The following is a 16,036-nucleotide window of genomic DNA, read 5'->3' as shown; positions in this document are numbered from 1 at the left end:
TAAATCATTATAGAAATGAATAGATAAATAGGACGCTATCAAAGTAGTGACTTTCTCTTAGGGTCTTCTCAGTTCACCCTTGAACCACTCCAAAACCGTCCTCTTGTTCTGTTTCACCCACTGGATGTTGGCCTGGGTTCTCTCTATGGCCTGCTCCAGGGCTCTGCTGGCTGACCCCAGCCCCTGCTCACCATGAGCACTCTGGAACTGCTTCAGCTGTACAGGTCAGCAGATGGGAGATGTGTAAGCATTTACAAAAGGGTCAGCAGGAGGTCACTGTCACCTGTATAGTTTATTGTATGTCTCCATTCAATTATAAACTGTAGGTTTGGATCAAGAGTCAATGACTGGGATCACCTGTTGGAGCTCAAAGTCCGTTGAGAATCTCTGTGTAACTCCATTTATTAGCCTGGCGAACGACATGATTCCTCCCCCATACCTGCAGGTGAGACAGAGGTTTGTTGGTGAGAGACACTTGTATCTCAGAGATTGTCTTCACCTGCTAAGCAACGACAAACAGCAATGAATATGAATAAGATAAGCTTTGATTTCCTGGGCAAACCTTTGCTCCCAGTGTTGGGCTTGGTTATATAAACAAGCCAACACTATCTTTTTATTGGAAATTGTTTTACTGCCTAATTTTCGTAGCTTACAATAAAGTGCTGTACTTCCTTCATGTGAAAAAGAATGACTGGGTTAACTAGGCAGGGAAAACCAACTTCTCTGGATGAACTTGACTATCATAATCTGTCCCATAAAATTTGTGCCGTAAATGATGTATTTCACGTAGAAACGTTCTAAATCGGTTCTCGTCTGAAGTCTCGATCAGTGGAGGTTAAAGAACAGTTATAATAACGTACTCCTGGCTGAGGTAAATCCAGTGTGCTCGAACAAAGTCCCAGGCAAGGGCCTGCCCTGCTACATTCTCGGCAACATAGTTGATGGTTGAGACAGCGTCCATTTTCCTGATCTTGTCAGGGTCCAAGGTATACTCCAGGTATCTGCCAGAGAACAATAAAGATGACTGGGAAATTGTCTTCTTAAAGGTCCTATCAAGTTTATACCTATCTGGTTGTCAATGGGTTCTAAAAAGTATGATGCATAATAAAATAGCAAGCTAAGTTATGCACCCAACCCATATACATCCCATATGCAGTCTTGTACATGTACAGTATCTAAGCAGAGTTCAGGCCTGCTGGTGTGTACCTGTGCAGGGGCGTAGGTGTCATTACACCTATACATTAGTCCCCTCCACTTTAACCATTTGAACCTGCCACACCTGAGTTGTCAAAATAAGATGTCCCACCCACATTTGAAAACAAACCTATGGCCCTGGTCGAGAGTAACTGCTGTGCATGTACCGTATCTATCTAGAGTCCAGGCGTTCTGGTGTGTACCTGTTGAGCAGCCAGATCTTCCTGGTGCAAGAGAGGGCGTAGCGTAGCTTGTCCTTCTCTGTGGCGGAGGTGACATTCTGGAACATTCTCCAGGCAAACTCCCACTCCTCTTCTCCTCCCAGTGCCACTGCCTGGCAGTACACACTATACCGCAGGTTGGGATGAATACTGATCATGTGGGATGATAAAAACACACACACACCATTGCATTAATTGCTTAACTAATAGGTGCGTGTACGTGTATTAAGTTTATGCAATTTCCTGTGTGTATTGAGTGTAGGTGATTTCCTAACATGTTTGTGTATTGAGTTTATGGAATTCCTAATGTGTGTGGGTATGGAATAATTTGAGTGTAAAACATTTTTCACAAAGACCATCAGCAGATGCTGCTTTTAAATATTTTTTCATGTACAGGGGCTAAGTGCAGGCTGAATACCGTGTACAGTTTGTGGGCGGGGGCGGCCTTACATGTTGGTGTAGTTCAGCATCCATATTTTGAAGAGCTTCTGTACCATGGTTTGGCAGGCAGCCAGCCCGTTTTTGCACGCTACGTTGACAGCATTGATTTGGTTGTACCTGGGAATGGAGGGACGTGATAACAGTACTGTTATAAAACACATTCAAGTAAAAACGCCCAAGTTCACAGATAGCAGTATCACGCAAATAGCAGTGTTGTTGTTTTTGATGATGACGTGTGATGTATGAAGATAACATTGAGAGGATGGCTCACTGGTCACTATGACTATGTGGAACTGATGAGGCCAGGGTGACGTTTTCAAAGTGCTGGTATAAGCCTTGGACTTGGTTTCGCAAGTACGCCTGGAAATGACAGCAATAAAATTGACTCACAGGAAGTTCACTGTGACGGTCCATTCATTTCTGTTCTCCAGCTCTGAGTTGATCTCGGCACGTTTAGTGTTGGTGATGAACCAGTCATGCCATGTTGATGACTTCTGAATGAACTAGCTATGCCTGGATGATGACTCCTAAATGAACTAGTCATGTGCAGTTCATGACTTCTGATTGAACAAGTCATGCCTGGTTAACGACGTCTGTGATATACTAGTCATGCCTAGTTAACGACTTCTGTGATGTACTAGTCATGCCTGGTTGGGGACTCACCTGCATGGGGCCGTAGACTTCGGAGCGGTCAAACATGAGCAGGAAGTAGTTGAAGTTGCGGATGGCAACCTCCCAGGGGACAAACTCAGTGTCGTTCCTCAGATACCTGGTGGTGTTCAGTGCCAGGGTCACGTTGACATGGCCTGCCCTGGAAGACATGGGACATCAGTCACACCCAGGTGGATGTTAAACACACTGTGACACTGCTTGTAAAAAACGGCTATACAAATAAAATCTGATTTGAAGTGGATCACATGCCAGTCCAATACGCAATAACATAGCTACAGTGTAATGTAAATTACCTTGCCAAATTGAAAGCATCGTCAATGAGCTGACCACGATTGATGAGGGGAATTTCCTGTCAACGATTCAGATGAGACTTAGAGACGTGAACTGGTGTGTATGTTTTAGCTCTTACAATTCACCCCAACCCTTATGCTGTCTCTCAGTACCGGTTCTAGCACGTTTGGCGCCCTAGGCAAGATTTAGCACCAGCACCCCACCCCACCCCCCCCCCCCAATCCCGGGGGGGGGAAATTGGGGTTTATCACCGCCCCACCCCCCCAACCACAACACGGACATATGACTTGGCGCGGTTGGCGCTCTTTGCCCCTCTCTTCATGCTGCCCTAGACAGCTGCCTATGTCGTCTACAGGAAGGACCGGCCCTGCTCTCTCTCACCCCAACCCTCATCCTCCCTCTCACCCCAACCCTCATCCTCTCTCTCACCCCAGCCCTGGCCCTCAATCTTTCCCGATGCTGACCGTCACTCTCAAACCAATGCTGACTCTCTCTGACCCTAACCTTCACCCTTACCTTCACCCCCTCCCGCCAACAGTGTCTTGGCTACGCCAGGGGAGTACCAGTTACCTGGGGGTCTGTATCCATTTGGTCCAGTAGTCTGGCCCAGTTCTCTGGGTTGTAGTTCACCCTGTAGTATCCAACACAGTTTAGGTTGGCCAGAACCCACTGGTTATGTTTAGCCCTGAAGTCTCCTTTCATCTCTGGAGGGGAGATAAAACCCACAGGAGGTCAAAACTTTACTTCTCACGACTGACTTTAATCTGTAGTCATTTAGCTGTCTCACACAATATATGGACTGGATCTTAAATTACAACAGTGTAATAACAATTAATTGTCTGTTAGTACAGTGTTGTTACAATAGTGTAATAACATATTACAACAGTGTAATACCGCCTTAACTGTCTGTTATTACACTGTTAATACAACAGTGTAAAAACATTGCAAAGATAAAACTCTTATTGTAATACACTCTTAGCAGTAACAGCCCCGTAATAACACTGCAGTGATCTGATAGGGATCTGTCTTGGAAAAAACAAATTCTGAGACAGGGAGACTGCCGATATGCGCCTGTCTCATAGCAACACAAGATGACTTGGACTCCTGTCACCTAGCAACACAAGCTCACCTGGACCACTGCTCTTGAGAAGCACAATGGATGGATTGTCACCGCTCTTTTTCACTCTGATGGGAACATGCCACACAAGACTGAGGAGAGATGGTCAGGGTTAACATGGAGGTCAGGGTTAAGGTCATGGGGTCATGTGTCAGGATCCACTCACTCATATGTTGAGGTCTGGTTGAGGAGGAAGTGTTGCTGGGAGACAGCTCCGGTGGTGGTGTTGATGGTGATAAGAGGATAGCCCATCTGATTGGTCCAGGTATACATAAATTTTTCCACATCTAAAAAGTTTATATCCACTGCCTGGAAACATGAGGTGAGGGTCAGGGGTCAGGTTTCCTTAAGTACTGACAAACCTCCTTCTCCTTGAATCGAAAGTCAGAAAGGTTTGTGATAGATGCAGTATGTTGAGACACACTGACCATTATATTTGTACCTGTTGTAAATGTTCCCACAGATCCTTGTCATCAGCATTGCTGTACTGCAAAGCGTCAAGATATTTCTGAAACAGACCAAAAAAATTACACATACTATGACAATTGACTTGGAAAAGTCTCTGATCTCAGATGTAAACATTCACGGTGTCATGGTAAACAACAGATGCTGCAAAGCATTCTGAGACGTTTGACTGTAAACTGAGGTGACCATGGTTGGTAAACAGTCACAAAGCTGTATACAATAGTACTGTATGCAAATCACATGGAATTGGAACTACCTTCCACATGGGAGCCCAAACATCTACCAAACTAGACCACCAGATTTGGGTCTTGGAGGTGTATGCAGGACTAAACCCTGTTTCTTCACCCTGAACACCCAAGATGTCTTCGTACCTTCAGGCCCAGGATGAATGATCCCTTGGAAATGTAGTCAGCCAACATCCTGAGTAAAGCAGCCCCCTGTGGAGTAAACCTACTGTTACATGTTCTGTCTTTGTCTGTCTGTCTGTCTGTCTGTCTGTCTGTCTGTCTGTCTGTCTGTCTGTCTGTCTCTCTGCTTGTCTACCTTGCTGTAGCTGATGTCATCAAACTGTTCGGTGATGTCGCTGGGGCTTTGGACGTTGTTCTCCTCACAGCTCAAAGGATGTGACGAGGCAAGAGAGTCCACCTGGAACGCCGTCTGAATCTCATTCAGAACCATGAGGTTTTCCTGAAAACAAAACATGGAAGACCATCAGTCACTTCCGGGCAGGTGGACAGACAGGCAGGAACGTAGGTTAAAGGTGACATACCATGTTCCAGTCGGGCTGAAGATGATCCACTCCCTGGTAGGAGAGGTACGTAGCAAAGCCTTCGTTGAGCCACAGATTATTCCACCATTTCATCGTCACCAGGTTGCCAAACCACTGAAAGAACATTCTGGATTTATTTTAGGTCATTCCTGTACTGGAAATCTTCAACTGAAAGTTTTCAAAGAATTTCGAAGACGTTGCTGGTCAGAGTTTACATCAGATTATTGGAGTTATGTACACCTCATTTATAACTTAATTATTACTTTACAATGTAAGCGTCTCTGCTACTGTAACAAAGGAATTTCTCTTTGAGATTAATAAAGTGTTCTGGCCTACTTCTCTCTAAATATCTGGTTTACACAGGCTGATTGAATAACTAACTGGCCAGGCAGCAGAATAATGTAGTGTTAATACCTGGTGAGCTAGCTCATGGGCCACAACGGTGGCAATCCACTCCTGATTGGTGATGGAGGACACTCCTTCCTCGTACAGCAGAGCAGACTCCTGGAACATGATCAGACCCCAGTTCTCCATGGCCACTCCCCCGAAGTCTGGCGCTGCCACCAAGTCTGGAGGACACAACTAACGCATCACATCCTGTACCCCAGCAACGCATCACATCCTGTACCCTACCAACCCATCACACACAATACTTTGCAAAAGTCTTAGCCACAATTTTCTTTTTTACGTTAAAATAACAATAAAATCCTAAAACACTTTTCACTATTCAAGACAATATCCATGTCAAAATTATTGTGTACCTAAAACCTTTCCCCAGTACTGTATACTGTACCTTACTCTCACTCAAAACCTCACCCACAATCACTGATACCAATATGAGACATACCCATTTTCTTAAAGCCGTACATCCTGCCTAAGTAGACCTCATAGAAGGAGAGCATCTTTTCTGTGACGCCAGAGGCGTAGTCTGCCTGTCCTGCTTCGATGGCTTGTGGTCGAGCATGAATCTACAACACACACACATGGACACAACACACACAACACAATCACACACACACACACACACAGACACAACACAATCACACACACGCAGACACAACACACACAGACATGGACACAACACACACAGAGGTACAGGTAACAGCCGAGAGTGAGGAAAATGATTCGACATTCAAACATGTAGTCCACACAAAGGAAAACTTGTGTGGTACGTGCCTTGATTTCAACTCGATCATGATGGGATAAAGTATATTTGAAGTTGGACACGGTGAAAGCTAGGAGGTAGGTGGACATTCTCTCGGTTTGGTGGAAGGTTGAGATCTCCCAAAGCTCCCCATCTATTTCCACAGAGTTGGACTCTTGAGTAGGAAATGAAAACCAATTAATTTACTGCTGCTGTTTCAAATGTCTCAAATGACCCCAAACTTTCATTTGTCTGTTTCAAATGAAAGTTTGGGGTTAAGTTAGTATTAGTGCTGCTTACCTTTCAAATACCCATTGGACAGGGCTTTGGTTCCTTCTCGGTGGATGATAGTCACCATGAACTCTGCCTTCATGGCTGGCTCATCAAAACAAGGAAAGACTTTCCTGGCATCGGTTGGCTGCAACTGGCTGATGACTAGCAACCTACAAACATGTTACATATATGGCAGCAAGATACACTCTGTTAAATCCGTCTGTAAACTACAAAAATGCACATGGTAGATTATGTAGTCAGGATATCACATGGTGTCGGATGGGACACCAGTAGAACTCAACTGTACGGTGTGAGCATTCTGCTTTCCAACGACATGACATTCTTGACACAAACAGTGACACTAAGTCAGAAATATATCTATACATAAACATGTGTCCGTAACGTTAACCAAGTGTGACAAAGCAAAGCGTTGGCCCATACATATATACATACACAAACAGAATACAGAAAGACAGACGAGAAGGCTTACCGCTCATCGTCCACTCTCTCCGTGGTGCTTTTCTCGGTGTATTTACTCGCGTACAGACCTGCCAGATTGTCCCCTAACTCTCCCTCAAACTCTATAAACAGACTGTAGTTGCTTCCCACCTTCAGCTCTCCGTTCAGCTGGATCTCCAGGAAGTTAGTATCATTCATGTGCTGCCTCACACTGCTGACAGGGATGACTTTGCCTTGGTCAACATCATTCACCCTGATTGTGTTCTCTGTCAGAGACAGGTCCTTGCTGTGAAGGAAGATGGTCCCGGTCCTCTCCACACAGAGGAAGAAGATTTTGGAGGATCCCTTGAAGGCCAGTGTCTGGTTTGTGGTGTTGGTGGTCTGAGTGTAGAGGAGAGGCTGAAGGTGGAGGTCGTATCTCTGGGGAACCAGGTTTTTCGGTAGCCTCATGCTGGGTGGTAGTCCAGTTGGCAGCGGGTCAGTGGCGTTGGGCGTAGGTGGACGGGTGGGTGGGTGGAGTTCGTACTCTCTCTGGTAGATTATGAGCATGATAATCATCCCTGATACAGAAGAGACAGTCATCACGGCCGTCATGATGGCCAGGACCTTGGACAACATGACCCCTTTATCCATGTCTGGTCCCTTGAAGTCTCAGCTGGAACCTTCTTCTCCACTCTCTGTGGCATGTCACTCTTTCTTTCTTTGTGGTCTCTGCTCTTCTGCCGTTGAAACTTCACTGAAACTGGGCTCACCTGCGTCCCTATCAGCCTACCATAAACAGGGGCATGTACAAACCAGTTACGACCCACAGATTAGGCATTAACTTGCAGCGCTGGCAGAAAGCAAGTAAGGGAGGGAGGTAGGGCTGGGCGATATAAAGTTCGGAAACGTTATTTCGGTCGATTATTCTTCCCCTTCAATAATACCAATTGGTATTGTATTTTATATAATTGGAAAGCCTGATTAGTCACCTTTACAACGAGGTACAACTTGTAAGGAACGTGCATTCATGGAATGAGCAACACAACTAACCGTGTGGGTAGCGGCCCCAAAAAATCCCCTGCAATATTCTTCTGTTGGTATTCACTCTCGTTTTGAGTTGCTCAATGGAATGGATAATTGCACTCTCCCACAGCAGACATCCCAAGTCTCCCGGAAGGTCCGTGCTGGTTGAGGGGGTACTTCATGCGTCCGGATTGCGTCCCGGGGGGGGGGGGGGGGGGGGGGGGGGGGACCTCCCGGAAATGAGTTCCTGCAACTTGGGATGTCTGCCACAGTAATAAGGAAAAATCAACACATATTGGCCATTTTACACTTAATTCATTTTACACTGATGAAGAAAGTGTAAAAAAAAGACCAGGCTTAGATCTCAATCATGTCTCTCTCCGTTCTGAAGGCCGGAGGACCATCTTTTATAGGGCACAAGAATGTAAACATAGATAGTGACAGTCAGGCAGTAATGACGTTACAACAGTCTCAGAGAAAGAGATTCACAGCTCCCAACACATGACCACTCAGACTAAAGAGTTCATAGTTGGAGCTCTCATTGTAGTCATGACAAGGAACATTTAGCCAGTACTTTCTCCTGATCTCAAACATCTATTAACCCTGACACATAGACACAATCTACTCTTATTAATAGCAAGCTTACATGAGAAAATACTAACTAGTATCCAATGACTAGTTCTCTTGATTAGTGAATAATGTAAGCACACAGGAAATCTAAATTTCTTCCACAGGACCTCAGTAGCGTGTGGAAGATCCATACGCAGCCACAACAGCTTGGCACCCCCTCCTCATGCTGGTCACCAACCTGGTCACACACTGCTGTGGGATGGCATCCCATTCCTCAACCAGGATTTGTCACAAGTCAGCCAACATGTTTGTGTTGGTCACTCTGGCACATACAGCACGCCCAAGCTGATCCCACTTGAAGCTCAAAACGAGTGAACACCAACAGAAGAATATTGCAGAGGACTTTGGCACATTTTTTTGGGCCGCTACCCACACGGTTAGCTGTGTTGCTCATTCCACGAATGCACAATCCTTGTGAAGTTGTACCTCGTTGTAAAGGTGACTAATCAGGCTTTCAAAATATATAAAATACAATACCAATTGGTATAATTGAAGGGGAGGAATAATCGACAAAATAACGTTTGAAAACTTTTTTGGGGGAGTTTATTTAAAAAAAATATTTCCAACAAATAAATCTCAATATGTTTGCATTTGCTTTTAAATAATAATAAAAAATGATTTTCTTTTGAAAACAATAGAAACATTAGAAAACAACAAAAACAATGTAAATAGAACGGCTATTGTTTCAAAGTTCAAAATGTGTAGTGCACATTTAAACAGTAAATATAAAATAAAAAAACCCTCCCCCACCTCACATCTCTTGTGCAGGAATATGCGACAAGCCTAAAAGGGGACGTAATATTGGAAGTTTGGCACATTCTTTGGGAAAGTATGCTTGAATTTGAAATATTCGATATTGCGATATTACTGCTAATATTCGATATATCACCTAGCCCTAGAGGGAGGACGATGTTCCTTTACCTAGTTCCTCCATGTAGTGAATCAGAATGCACTGTAAAACATCTGGTTGTGTTTAGGCTTTCCTCCATCCACCGCTGGGCTCTCAGAACCGTGGGAGAATTGATCAACCAGAAGGTACGGTTCTCACACACCAAACTATGTGGCCTAACCTTCACACACCTGTCAGTAGAACCCACACGTTGTTTGCTACAGAGTTTACATGCAAATCTATACATTCACATACACATCTCATGACAGACATGCATGTTTGCAGAACCTTCACACACTTGTTGAAACCTCACACCTGATTTGGAATTTTACACACCGATAGAATCACACATTACTGTGGAATCCTTATCTCACTACAGAACACACACCTGTATATAGAATATCTACTATGTAATTATAGCTCGAAGAAGATGAAAAAGATCTGCTTTGAGCCATTCTCATGAGCTCATGTTTTGTCTTGCCTACCAAGTAGATGGATGAATGCTGGCTGTGAATTTAATGGTCAGAACGTGAACGTGTCAGTTTGGTCTGCGATGTTTCCCAGGCAGCAGCAGTGAATACAGAGCTCCAGTAAACGAGGAGCAGGTGTTGGAGGAGTGTATTTCAGGAAGGACAGCGGGCTGGCACACAATCACTCACCGCTCATTCCTTTCCTCGAGAGAAAACGAGAAAACAACCAAATGAAACAAACAAAGCTTTTTTTGAAAAGTGGTTCTGCAGGAAGCTATGTGGAATACAGGGTTTGTGTGCAAGTCTGTGGATAGGACGCAACACTTTCAGACCAAGGTGTCAGGTGAGGACACATGAGACAGGGTTAGACTATATACAGTATTTGCACATCTAATATCATCTAGACACAGTCTCCCAATAACAATGACACAAATAATCACACACATCCTGAAATTCATGAGTCTAGATTATGTTTTACTAGTGCAATTGAAAAATACAGGCAAGTTATAGAGGTATGTGCAGTCTAACAATGTTTGGAATAAATCATCAAAGCCAGAAGGCGACAAGCAGAGGGCTATGACCTCTACTGATTCAAATGGGCTACTGCAACATTGTAGATTTACAGGGGGTACACACATACACACAGAGTATCCGAAAACACAATGTATTTCCAAAGAAAATATATATTTTTTTAATTAAAAAAATTGAGTGGCTGCCTATCACAGAGTGAAACAACATGGCTGATGAAAGTATGTCTAGCAGTGCACAGTGATGTCCCAGCAGACAAATGTGGTCCATCAAACTCCTTCATTCTGATTAGGACTCAGATACAACAACCAATACTACTTGAAGAGGTTTTTGAATGGAAATTTACCATTTCATAATTTACGGCTAATCATTAACCAGCATGAGATTCGCGGCAATATCTCACATTACAGGTTCCACACCTCAAGTATACTTTTATATCTATATTGTATTACACAAATGGCATTCAACACATTTCTGTGTTTATTCCATTATAAAATTCATATGACAGGAATGTTAAAACATTAAGAAAGTAAACAAGCTTGTAATTAAAGCATAATTTCCACTAGCTATAAATATAATGCCAAGTCACTTTAAAAGGTCTCACCTATCAAGTCTAACAACAAGACCAACATTTGACATCAAGCCCTTCATCCTGGTTGTTGTAAGTGAGACCAGCTGTAAAACACCATCTCAGGACAACAACTCAACAGAATTTCAGCTCAAGCAACTTCTCTTCACTCCGGTGAGTGAAATAATTTTGGCTAGAAATGAACGGACCCTTGGAAGGACTCAGGCTTCACAGTAAGTTGTCTAATCATTTCTGTACAAAAATCTTCTATAAAAGTAAAGACTGGTGAGTGACTAACAACCCCCACAACTTTGATCAAAGGAAGGGTGAAGGAATGTTCTCTAAGAGGCCAAGACTGGCATGATCCCTGATTAGGCCAGCATTCTTGACTTTCTCAGCTTAACCATCCTAGCAGGGTGGCTAGCGGCATGTCAAAAAACTTGGCATGTTAATTAATACAGTTTCAACCCTTTACCTGACTGGTTTGTTATCAGCTATACCTCTGCTAGTTTAGACAGATGACAAAGAGCTATTACACCCCAACTAGCTTAACAGGTTGGCAATAATGTCCTTTGGTTTACCAAAAACAGTGGTAAACTTTGGCCAAGTAAACCACCAGACAAGTCTAGGTGTGACAATTTCATTCTACCACAGCCAGCTGTCCAGGTGCTGTAGACAGTAGCAGGACTGATGCAAAATGGACGACAGCTCTCTGTAGCCTTCATCCCTCCAGGTGGGAATCAGCCTCTCGTTGTTGAGCGCCTGCAGCCGTGGGGTGCCCTCCCGGAGCACCTGGTGGAGGCAGGGCCACCGGCTCTGGATGCGCAGCCGAGTCCTCCGGTCCAGGGTGATGCCGCGGACAATCTTCTTGGCCCTCAGCTCCCGAAGAGCTGGCAGCTGGAGACGGGAAAAGACCAGGCCCCGGCTGGGGGACACATCCAGGAACTCCAGGGAGTCTGACTCCAGGGTGTATGAGATGCCCAGGTTCCTCAAGGGCACCAAGATGTGCAGGGTCAGCGACTTGAGGTTGGGCAGGGACTTGGTGAGGGTGTGCAGGGTGCCAGGGCTCACGCCTCTGAAGACCCAGAAGTACTTGAGCTCGAGGACGCGCAGCTGCTGGAACTGGGAGAGCAGGAGCACAGAGTTCTCGGACCAGTCAAAGTGCAGGCGCAGCTTGGAGATACGAGGGCAGCTGTGGGTCAGCTTTGCAAGAAGCTCCTGGAACTTGGAGACCTGCTCCATCTTGGTGATGCTGTCCTGGTGAGAGCTGGAGTGGACACGCAGGTCCAGAGGAACAAGCAGCGTGAAAGTCCAGTTCAGGTCCAGGTGGCTGAGGTCTCTGCAGTGGACATTATCCAACAGGTGGCAGAGCAGCTGCCCCCAGTTATTGCACTGGTCCCCAAGGTCAAAGCTGGCTTTGAGGGTGAGCAGGCTGGCTCTACGGGAAATGAGGTGGTGTGTGTAGTGGTGCACCTGAAAAATGAATAAGAATTTGCTAATGTCAAATATGTTGTACCTCCCCCTTCTCCTATGTTGTCTCCTTTTTACTTTATGTAACAGTTAATTCCGTCCAAGTCATTTGATTGAAAAAGAGGCGTTCCTGGTATTTAGTAATAACACTGGAGCTTTGGATATGCACTGGAACTTTTAACTAAACATGGATCACTCGGTATACATTAATGAAAGCTAGTCGCTAGTGGTGTCCAGGAAAATGTGTTGCTTGCCAACAGTCCAGTTTCGAAACTATTTTGAGTTAGAGGGGCAAAATAAACAATGGAATAAACAAACAAATCATAATCTGTTATAATTATAATCTGCCTCAATTTGTTTATAATGGCTCTTGTAGAACTGCTGTTTAAAAGCAATATCACACTCGAAGTTGTGCGTTATTGCTGAATATCAGCACAGCTGATGAAGCGTGTGATACTGCTTAAGTATGCGTGTAAACTATAAAAAGAAATGTTACGGTACACACCCAGTTTTTCCAGCGTTCAAACTCTCGGTTGGACACCAGCAGTCCTTCCTGGCCCAGGTGGAACACCCCGCGGCGGGAGAAGTCGGCGACCCGCCACAATTTCGATGAACGTACCAGGCAACTCCAGCTGGAGCACACTAACGCCGAGTTACACTTATCCACCTCGCTGAGGAAAGACAACACGTGGAGCTGACACTCCACAGGAAGCAGATTGAAAGGGAAGAAGTCTTCCTCTGCTTTGGCCCTCCGCCTAGCACTGACCGGGACCAGAGGCCTCTTCCTGGGAGACATGAGGTTCATTGGTGGAGCTCAATTTCCTCGATCTCTCAACTCTCATCTTTTAGAGGTGGTTTCCAAAGACCTGAAAATGACAATGATGAGTATCCTTATTCCTTAGTATCTAAACAGAGCTAAGGAAGACAGACACAAAGGTAACATTACATTCACAGCATACTATATCGTACGCAAGTACCACAGTCTCATTTACCTTCATGGTTTTTGTACAGGAAGGGCCAGTGTGGAGAAAACGCCGTGTAGCTCACTAATTAGTACTAATTCAACTCAGAGCTACACATGAAATACTTTCTAAATGAACTGATTGACATAATGTTTTATATCGCACTGAAGCAAACATGTTAACAAGTTACATACCTGCCATCTTGATTTTTAAAATATGAGTGAGAACCAAAACAATCGGTAGAGCCTTAAGTCTGCACTTTGATAGTTGGCCGGGTACGGAAGCTTGCTTTGCCATAAACTTAAGACACTTTTCCAGCGAACCTAACAAGCAGGGTAAACGTGTGCCGTGTGATGTTTCTTACTAAGAATATTAGCTGCTAGACACTAGCAGACATAGCAAGCAAGCTGTAGCCAACGCGTTAAGCCAGTTTGTTAGCTGGACGCCAGCGTAACGTAGATATAATTTAGTTTGTCATTTATGATTAGCGTTAGCCATTTAGAAGATTCATTTAGAAGATTCGTAAAATACTGCATCGTATAACTTACGGATACCAATATTTTTGGTTTAAGACAGTTAGCAATCTAACTAGAAGGATAGCTAGGCCACATAGCAAGCCGACAGAACAGTTATGTTGTTGTGTTTTGCTGATGACATCATCAAAGAGCGCGTTGCCGTAAGGTTGAATCTGAGCCCGTCTCAACTCTATGGCCCGTCTACGGATATCAGACATTCTCTGATTGAATTCCATTTCAGCCCTCTTGTTTCCTCGTTTCAGAATCAGAATTAGGTTTATTCGCCATGTAGGTTACACAAACACGGAATTTACTGTGGCAGGAAGGTGCAGACAATAAACATATATCTTAAAGATATATGTCTTAAATCTTAAATTAGATCTTAAATTAAGTAAAACATTTTAAAAAAATTATAAAGTTAAGGTGATAAATAAAGGTTATGTGACACATTTTTCGATGCGTCAACAATATGTTTTCATATGCTATTTTATATTGATAATTTATTGACCTTGTTTTAGTGGAAGTATATGCTATATATCGGGCTATTAATCATAAAGTTGCCGGTTCGATTCCTGGCCGTAAAAAATGACGTTGTGTCCTTGGGCAAGGCAATTCACCCTACTTGCCTCGGGGAGAATGTCCCTGTACTTACTGCAAGTTGCTCTGGATAAGAGCGTCAGCTAAATTACTTTTTTTTTTTTAAGAATAAATGTAGGCCTAGACTAGCCGCTGGTTTTGGAACAGGCCTTTGCAACCGGGAAAGGGATGGCCACATTTGAAGGCTGGCAAAACTTAGGAGAGATGTACGTCTCTCTCTCTCTCTCTCTCTCTCTCTCTCTCTCTCTCTCTCTCTCTCTCTCTCTCTCTCTCTCTCTCTCTCTCTCTCTCTCTCTCTCTCTCTCTCTCTCACACTCTCTCTCTCACTCTCTCTCTCTCTCTCTCTCTCTCACACACACTCTCACACTTTCTGTTTCACACTGTCTATTTCTGGCAATCTATCTGTATCTCTGGCTCTGTCAATTAATGTATTGTATAGCGTTGTAGATATGTCTGCTCTCTATAACCTACAGATACCGTATTTCTTCGATTAAACGCCGCCCTCAAATAAACACCGCCCTCGAATAAACGCCGCACCAAAAATGTAGGCCTACATTGTGTATTAAACGCGGCGGTGTTTAAAAATAAATAAATGTTGTCTTTACAAAAACGTCATTTGATATAAGTAAATGTATTTATTTATTGATTATTGATTTATTGATTCAGCTATATAAGTATATGATGCTATATTTATATATTTATTGCCATATTTTTTTTATTTCAGCGTTTATTTTATAGCCATTTATTGATTTATTTATGTATTTATCAACTTAGTGGTAAGGTGTAAGGGGTAAGGGGGAGTATTGGGATTCGGCTGTCTTTTTCAACGGATACCGTATATGTAAGGGATGATGTATAAAACGCCGGTCATTAGCGTGAAAATAAGCCCCGACAGGGCAAACAGCACCCCGACGCGAAGCGGAGGGGTGTAGTTTCGCTCTGAAGGGGCTTATTTTCACAATAATGACCGGCGTTCTTATATATATATATATATATATATATAAAAAAAAATATATATATAGTCTATATATATAGCGTATATATATATATATATATAAATAGTCGTTGCTGCCCTCTGGTGTTTGGAAATAATAACACCTCCAATCATTGCACCCCCCCCCCCCCTCTCTCTCTCTCTTTTTCACACGTGCCAGTAATACGGCCAATCAAACAAACAAGTAAATGGCTCGTTATACCATTTGTGTTATATGGTTACTCCGGTATTTCAAAATAAAATAAAAACAACGAAACCAGGCATTTTCCCGTAATCTGGTTCTGACATCCAAAATGGACAAAACGATACTACAAGCCTATTTTTATTTTTTTTGCACATACCAGCATAAAGGATATGAAATA

General features: G+C 43.7%; 2 protein-coding genes across 4 annotated transcripts; both read right to left on the bottom strand.

Moving 5' to 3' along the window:
- Positions 1 to 27: 27 nt before the first annotated feature.
- Positions 28 to 7,679, bottom strand: anpeplb (alanyl (membrane) aminopeptidase-like b). Its single transcript, XM_084672637.1, has 20 exons — positions 7,078 to 7,679; positions 6,615 to 6,757; positions 6,347 to 6,489; positions 6,018 to 6,138; positions 5,585 to 5,739; positions 5,171 to 5,284; positions 4,945 to 5,088; positions 4,773 to 4,838; positions 4,379 to 4,444; positions 4,103 to 4,245; positions 3,949 to 4,028; positions 3,390 to 3,523; positions 2,822 to 2,877; positions 2,520 to 2,667; positions 2,128 to 2,216; positions 1,866 to 1,973; positions 1,398 to 1,565; positions 861 to 1,001; positions 358 to 439; positions 28 to 216 (listed from the first exon to the last, which is right to left on the bottom strand). The coding sequence occupies exons 1-20, from the start codon at positions 7,677 to 7,679 to the stop codon at positions 58 to 60; spliced, it is 2,862 nt and encodes a 953-aa protein (XP_084528763.1). The 3' UTR covers positions 28 to 57.
- Positions 7,680 to 10,493: 2,814 nt separating this feature from the next.
- LOC146258378 (uncharacterized) lies at positions 10,494 to 14,238 on the bottom strand. Of its 3 annotated transcripts, XM_084673238.1 has the most exons (4): positions 14,117 to 14,223; positions 13,763 to 13,891; positions 13,112 to 13,472; positions 10,494 to 12,609 (listed from the first exon to the last, which is right to left on the bottom strand). In XM_084673238.1, the coding sequence occupies exons 3-4, from the start codon at positions 13,409 to 13,411 to the stop codon at positions 11,782 to 11,784; spliced, it is 1,128 nt and encodes a 375-aa protein (XP_084529364.1). In that variant the 5' UTR covers positions 13,412 to 13,472; positions 13,763 to 13,891; positions 14,117 to 14,223; the 3' UTR covers positions 10,494 to 11,781. The 3 variants fall into 3 exon arrangements, with proteins under 3 accessions (XP_084529364.1, XP_084529363.1, XP_084529365.1); XM_084673237.1 differs by having other exon boundaries at positions 13,763 to 14,238; XM_084673239.1 differs by lacking the exons at positions 13,763 to 13,891; positions 14,117 to 14,223 and adding an exon at positions 13,599 to 13,746.
- Between the last annotated feature and the right edge of the window lie 1,798 nt (positions 14,239 to 16,036).

This window comes from Hypomesus nipponensis, chromosome 14, assembly GCF_054491055.1.
Source record: "Hypomesus nipponensis isolate SF chromosome 14, ASM5449105v1, whole genome shotgun sequence".
Lineage (NCBI taxonomy): Eukaryota > Metazoa > Chordata > Actinopteri > Osmeriformes > Osmeridae > Hypomesus > Hypomesus nipponensis.
This window is presented reverse-complemented; position numbering and strand designations above follow the sequence as displayed.